Raw genomic sequence first — 8,006 nt, 5'->3', positions numbered from 1 at the left:
GCTGCTCTACCTTGTGCCTCATGAATTAAACGGGTATAAACATGCGCAGTCCTAACACCTTTCAGGATATCAAAAGGTAGGTAACTATAGAGACCAGAAATAGTACCTCAATCCTGTTGGGAGCAGTGGAGGGGCACCAATTAGGCCAAATCGATCAGTGCTTAATCCCTGCTCCATGGACAAACCAGAAATGTCAGGCCTGAAGTGGATGAATTACAACGCTGAAAAGAGTGCACGGCACACCAACAACTGGTGAGCGACAAGAGGGCTCCAAACCCTTTTCTGACTACAACAGCGTCTCGCAAGCGATACGCATGCGCTAGCGAATGCTGTCAAAGGCTCAACCCTGACTACAACAGTGTATCGCAAGCGATACGTATGCTATCACAGTCTCAACTCTCAAAAGGCTGACAAAATAACAGTATTTCAAACCCAATACTAGATGGCACAGGAGCACTGAGCACATGATCTCCACTACGCTGTAAACTAAAGGTTATACCCGATCTCTATTCTTACATTTGATCTATTAGAATAACACGCTTCCTCCTCAAACCTCCGCTTTTATTACACTAGTGCTAAAATATGAGGTTTCACTTTGAGCTAGGTTTCATAGCCTAAGAACTAGCAAAATGGTACCGCCTTCATCATCATTTCTTCAAGTGTGTGCTTCACAATTATATATTGTATATAATACACATTAGCATAGCCATGGTAGTGAGAACCAACAACCTTTCCCTTGAATCTACTGCAGCTCTGTCCTGATGTCTCCAACGATGATGCACAGTGACTAACGCATAAGGAGAGACTAATGTCAGGACTAGGAGGGATTAGCCACTTGCTCTGTGCACACAGTACAATCTAGCAACAAATAATAACAGATACAGTGTTACGTTTTAGGAGCACAGAAACCAAGAATTTATTATTAAATACTTTCTACTTGCATTTCATAAGAAGTTTTGCTCTTAGATTTGCATACACAGTGTAGATAAATTATGTAGTTTCTCTGTACTGAAGAATTTCACTTATGTACAATACAAAGCTATTTCTATTCCAAAAATGTCTATTTAGCTTCAATACGTACAAAACTATTATTCTAAAGTACTGCAGCAAAGAAGGTAATCTGCTGACACAATCCAAAGCCTGGGACTTTAACAGAACAAATGCAGTACATCAATTAAGGAACATATTTTACAATATAACTAAAAGGAATCTATCTTCCGCTTTACACTTTGAGAATAAACCTCTGTACACAGCAACATGTTTACAATGCAAGATAAGTACATTTGTTATACAGTATCACCACACAAAGTAAAACGTCAGTTTTAAATTTGGTAAAAGCATTATACCATCTTCACTCACTGCTATTGTTCTGTACACAAAGAACTTATGCTGGACACTTACCATTTAACTTGGTTGTAATATAAATTGTGCCTCTAAAAGATAATGACTTTTTGGGGGGAGGAAAGTGACAACACAAGACATTAGTCGTGAAACTAGGGCTGTGCACAAAGAGTTTGATATAGTATATCCCATATATCTGAAAAGAATGGACAAAATGAAAATATGAAAATAAACGTGTGTTCATATGTCCTGCAAACAGTAAAATTGAATGATAATTTCTATTCAGGACTTTGGAAATCAACACGTTCTACACAAAGTGTTCACACAATTGATGTTTAATTTTAAATCTGAGTGTATATTTATATCACCTACTATAGTGCTCACCTACTGTCAGACTGAAAATTATTCACAGTGAATGCAGCAACCGCAAACAATTGGGGAAGGTGATGCTGCTTGTGTACCTAAGTTGCACCTTCATTTAGTTCCAAACTAAAACAGAATCATGACCAATATCATCGAGACATTGCAAGTCTAAAAAATAAAATTTAGATATAAAATGAAGTCTTCGACTGGCCCCAACTTAAGATGCAAACAGGAGAAGAGCACAATGCCAATACCGGGCAAATTTTGCAGAAGAAACGTTTCAACTCTATATTAAAAAGAAAAATTGAAGAAAAATAGTCTCAAATTTTTGAGTCCCATGCCGAAGAGTGGCAATGTTATTTTATGTTCTAGTTTCCAACATCAGAATAAAATTAGCATAGCAGAGACTGAAGTAGCAGAGGTCCAATGGGAGAAGTGACACACTACTGCCAGATTTGAAAGAGATCTTGGTTCATCATGCTCTATGTTGTCAAAAACACAGGAACTAATGAGGGCCCTTATCAGACAGCCATCCAAAAGACACAACATGCTGCACAAAGAGATAAGGAGGTGAAAAGTAAGAAAAATTAGTCTTATTTGACCTCCCCTGTTTACAAGGGAGACCTATGAAATGCTGCCAACGGCCACATTTATTTTACGTGTGAAATTCCTCGGAAGTTAATTATATTGTGATGTCACTTTGGGGATTAAAAAAGGCACACGCTTTAGGATAGCAGTGTTCCATTGAGTATAGTCAAAAACAAATACAATGTCACCTCTTGCCAAGCAGAAGATTTTCCCCCATCATGGTAGCAAGAGACACCTGCCACTAGAACAAAAACGTTGAACTAGGATTCTGGTCTACATTGTCGAAGGCTAAAAGAAACCTGAACCACCCCCGACCAGCTAAGTAGTATCAAAAGTGCACATCAATCTAGGAATGTTTCTCATTTAGTAGCAAAAAAGTGACAGATGTGTTATACAGATGGTGTAGTCATTTTTGGAGGCTACCAATAATGCAAGCTTTAGAGGATGGTGGATTGTGTCTTCTTGTTGCATAAGTTTACATTCTTGAAGCATTCCTGTATAGTCTACATTCACAAACATATGTTAATAAGAAATCACAATTATCCAAAGGCTTACATCTTCTAGGAGTATGTTGCTGATATGGGACATTTTGTTCAACCATCAGCCTTTTTATAACCTTTTATCTTCTAGAAAGACAAGGTGTAAATGATAATTCTGCCCAGGATAGGAGTGCTAATGGTGTTTTTCACAGCAGCTTTTTTTTTTTTTAATATTGCCTTTTTTCATCGTAGTTGTTTAATGAGGGCCTGCCCAATCACTAAATGCAATGAGCAATAGTCGTACTACTCATTTTACCAACCCATGCAGTCTTGCTGAAGGGAAAAAAACTCCAATTCTTCCCACATTAGACACAGTTTCTTAGTTTCTTTATAACCGCTGTTGAGAAACTACGAAGGACAGCTGTTAATTGATATGGCAAGCCAAACATGGAAACTGGACCTCGGACGCTAACTGCATTGGTATACTACCCTGCCACGAATTAATAGCTAGCAGTTAAACACTGGAATTTTTTTTTCTTTAAGTCACCATAATCGTCTAAATAATACACATGGAAGCATTAGTGGAGACACCACACAGAAACTTCCCCCCCAACCAGTTGAGCTTTACTTCAAGACTGTTCAGAACTACACATTCAAAACATCCTCAAGCAAAGGGGTCTGAGCAGAAACCTTGAATTACTGAGGATTTTACAAATCATCAAATTGTCTTTAACAATACAATTCTGTCTAGCATAACATCACCTGTTGACAGACAACACTGTTCTACTACAAGTACCAACATTAGCCATATTTAGATGCATTATGAAAGCAGGCACATGCCTAAGAATGCATTTAACAATGTATGCACAAAATGTGCGACTAGTCATGAGGTATGGATATTATAGGTTGCCATCAGATTTTTCAGACAGTACAGCGTGACAATGAACATTTTACTTTTATGTTGGAAGCTTAATGCCAACACGTTTGCCACTTGGAGGAGGCAAATTGATATGCAATTATATACTGAAAGCTGCTTCATGGCTTCTCATGAGTCTGAAGGTGGCTTTTCAGTTCATCCTCAGAGCTAAATCTCAACAAACATTCGTTACATTTGTAAGGTAAATTGGCAGCATGCCTGAAATCTAAGTGAGTTTTCAGATCCTCCATCTGTCCAGTAGAGTACTCACAGTACTGACATAAAAAGACTCCTTCAGACAGATGAAGGTTCAAATGCTTGGTGTACTCTAGCATGCCAGAGAAACCTTTCCCACAGTCATCACAAACATGGGGGAAAAAACGTGTGTGCTCAATGGCCACATGCCTGTTAACATTAGCATGAAGTCTGCTTCTAAAGCCGCACACCTGGCAAACAAAAAAGTTATTGGATTTATCAAAGGTGATCTTATTCAAGAGACTAAACTGTCCATTCTCTGAATTATTGTAGGTATCACTTAGCTCTATTAATTTACAAGCATGTTCATTAACCACGTGGCTGTGCAAGTCTTCTGGGTCATTGGTTTCATGCTCACAAAACTGACACAAGTACTGTTCGTCGCAGCTGTGCTCCTGGAAGTGCAAGTACAACTCGCTGCTTGTGCAGAATTGTAGATCACACTGTTCACACCAGTAAAGAAAGTCATTGAAATGAACGTCTGCCACATGCTGACTCAGGTTCTCAAAGACCGAAGTCTTGAAATCACAATATTTGCAGCTATATGGATCTTCCTCATGCACTTTTGAATGTTCAAGGAGTAGATCATCAGTGGAAAAACTCTGTTTGCACACTTTGCAAACAATGGATTCTTCACACTTGTGCTTCAGGATCATGTGCTGCTTTAAGTCAGAAAAGTACTTGCTGTTAAACTCGCACTGTTCACACTTGAACATGCCAAAGTTGTTGGCCCTCAACAAAGGCCATTTCTGTGGTAGAGTAATGTTGGAGGTCTGACTTTTCTCAACAACATTGTCACAGCTGCTATTTGGAGAGGCTTGGTCATCATCGTCTTCTACCAAATCTTCCTCTTCATCTTCTTGAATTGGAGATACAACATCTTCATCTTCTCCAATCGTTACTTCTGCTGGCATCATCTCTGGGCTAAGTGGATTGTCGAAAGTAACAGAGTCGCACAGCTCTTCACAAGGTCCATTACTGCATGGTTCATCTAAAAAAATAAAATTAATTTTAAAAAAACGTTTAAAGAACAAATAAGGAATGATCCTTTTTACTTCCCAGCCACAAATGTATTTTGCTGTAGAACACTGATCATCAAGAAAGTACAAAGTTAAACGTTTTTCTTTAATTTTTCCACAATACATTTAGGTAATATTCATTCACCTTAAAACCACTTCAAAGTGTGACTAGCAATACTTCCACTTGGGCAAACCAAGATATGTAGCTAAACAGGCATAATATATTAAGTCATCTTTCAAAAAATGTATTGTGCTTTAATTTAATATACACTGTAAAGTGACAATATATTTAACCAATTACTACTTTTAAGTCTCATATGTGAAGCCATTGCTACCATTTAACCAAATGATAAGAATGTGCTGCTGTTACGATAATGTCACATTCCACCAGTTTCTCGGTCACATACATGTACAAGAATGTGTCAATAGTAGCTAGGCTATCTCTATAATCCTTGTCCTCTAGAATAATGGGATGTAAGTGACATGTTGGTATCGGGGTGGGTACCTTTCCCCAGGCCAGCTGGATCTCCAACGGGTTGTTGTCAAAGAATGTATTACCCAGATATGTAACATGCCTTATGCGTGATTGCACGGTGGTAGAGGTCTAAAAGGGAATGGAGCATATGCGGGTAGGAGCATATGCTCCTTCATTGCGGCTCCTCCATACATCCAGCAGGTCCCACCCCTTAACCCATTGTCACAATGGTCTGGCCTGGCGAACCGGTGCCGTTCTCGGGAGGGGTGGGCGTGAGCAGTCGAGGAGAACATCTAGTACCTCATTTGAGTCCCCACCCAGCACCTATGGAATATGAGCCCATTCCGCTAACACAGTAGATAAGTGTGTATAGAAAGCATCCTGTTCTTGGTTCGGTGCATAAAGACATCCCAGCACAAACTGCTCTCCATCCAGTAGTCCCTTGAGGAGTACATATCTACCCGGTGTGTCTATTTTTGTGTCAGACTGAAAACGTAAACACCATCTGCCTTATCCATATGGCAGCTCCTCGGGCATTCGCCGAGAATGAGGTATAAAACAAGTGCCCCTCCACCTGCACTGCAGTTTTAGGGCTTCTGGTGTAGTAAGGTGGGTTTCCTGTAGGAAGGCATAGTCGGCGTTGCGTCTATCGCATTGTGCCAACATCCTATGTTGTTTATAGTGACCCCAGCACCCTAATATTCCAGGTAATTATATATTGTATGTTTTAGTGACTGTGGCCATTACAGTTAATGTAGGGAATGTCGAGCAATTTTATTCCCATGGATCTACTGCATTCTCCCAGTGTTTCCATGATGACAGAAGCATTATATTAACAAATAACACCCCTACTCAATTCGTGGTCCAGATGGAAAACAGTGCTCGACCAGTACAACAAATACAACCAAACTGTAAAAACAAAGATTGCCTGGCTTACACTAGGAGGGTACCGTGGTCCATACGCCAAACAATTTATCTGCTCAGCACAATATATAGGTCCGGACCCAGGTAACATTTGTAATTAATTACTCATATTAAGTCCCAGCTTCAAGCTAATATTACAAGGATATCACACTTAAATGGTTAAGTGTTGATGTAATAATGGTTGCTGTAGGAAAATGACACTGTTGGCATGGTTACCCCCTAACATTTTGCTGATGCTAGTTATGATTGAAAGTGTGCTGGGACCCTGCTAACCAGGCCCCAGCACCAGTGTTCTTTCCCTAAAACTGTACCTTTGTCTCCACAATTGGCACAGCCCTAGCACACAGATAAGTCCCTTGTAAATGGTACCCCTGGTATCAAGGGCCCCTGTGGCCAGGGAAGGTCTAAGGGCTGCAGCATGTATTATGCCACCCTGGCATAATACCGCTTGTGTGTGCTGGAGGGGAGAAAGACTAATGCGACATGGCACTCCCCTCAGGGTACCATGCCCACAACCCACTGCCTGTGGCATAGGTAAGTCACCCCTCTAGCAGGCCATACAGCCCTAAGGCAGGGTGCACTATACCACAGGTGAGGGCATAGCTGCATGAGCACTATGCCCCTACATTGGCTAACCCAAGTGCAGTGTAGCCATAAAGAGTATATGGTCTGGGAGTTTGTCAAACATGAACTTCACAGTTCCATAATGGCTACACTGAATACTGGGAAGTTTGGTATGAAACTTCTCAGCATGATAAATCCACACTGATGCCAGTGTGAGATTTATTGAGAAATGCACTCAGAGGGCATCTTAGAGATGCCCCCTGCATGCCAGCCCATCTGCTAGTGCTAGGCTGACCGGTCTCTGCCAGCCTGCCACTTCCAGACTAGTTTCTGGCCACATGGGGTGAGTGCCTTTGTGCACTCTGCGACAAGGGACAAAGCCTGTCCTGGGTGGAGGTGCTTCACACCTCCCCCTGCAGGAACTGTAACACCTGGCGGTGAGCCTCAAAGGCTCAAGCCTGGTGTTACAGTGCCCCAGGGCACTCCAGCTAGTGGAGATGCCCACCCTTCGGACACAGCCCCCACTTTTGGCGGCAAGTCCAAAGGAGATAATGAGAAAAACAAGGAGTCACCCTCCAGCCAGGACATCCTTTAAGGTGCCCTGAGCTCAGGTGACCCATTCCTTAGAAAATCCTCCATCTTGCTTTGGAGGATTCCCCCCCCCAATAGGATTAGGATGTGCCCCTTCCCCAAAGGGAGGAGGCACAAATATGGTGCAGCCACCCTCAGGGTCAGTTGCCCTCCAGCCCTAAACACACCTCTACATTTAGTATTTAGGGGCGACCCTGAACCCAGGAAAAAAAGATTCCTGACAACCTGAACAAGAAGGACTGCTGACCTGGAAGCCCAGCAGAGACGACTGAGACAACTGACTCTTTCCCAGCCTGTCTCCAGACTCAAAGAACCTGCAACAGTGATGCATCCAGCGGGACTAGCGACCTCTGCCGACTGTGAGGACTGCCCTGCATCCCAAAGAACCAAGAAACTCCCGTGGACAGCGGCTCTGTCCAAACAACAAGGAAGAAACCATCTTTAAAGGGACTCCCATCTGAAGCGTGAGTCCACAACACTCTGCATCAGAC

General features: G+C 41.8%; 1 protein-coding gene across 1 annotated transcript in view; it reads right to left on the bottom strand.

Annotated features, from left to right (window-relative positions):
* Window positions 1-886: 886 nt before the first annotated feature.
* The window catches only part of ZNF639 (zinc finger protein 639), a 31,290-nt gene continuing 24,170 nt past the window's right edge, over window positions 887-8,006 (bottom strand). The window contains exon 3 of the mRNA XM_069213072.1: window positions 887-4,933. Within this exon, the coding sequence (XP_069069173.1) occupies window positions 3,807-4,859 (1,053 nt within the window). The 5' untranslated portion in view covers window positions 4,860-4,933 and the 3' untranslated portion in view covers window positions 887-3,806. The remainder of the gene's footprint in view (window positions 4,934-8,006) is intronic.

Source organism: Pleurodeles waltl, chromosome 11, assembly GCF_031143425.1.
Source record: "Pleurodeles waltl isolate 20211129_DDA chromosome 11, aPleWal1.hap1.20221129, whole genome shotgun sequence".
NCBI classification, from domain to species: Eukaryota; Metazoa; Chordata; class Amphibia; order Caudata; family Salamandridae; genus Pleurodeles; species Pleurodeles waltl.
This window is presented reverse-complemented; position numbering and strand designations above follow the sequence as displayed.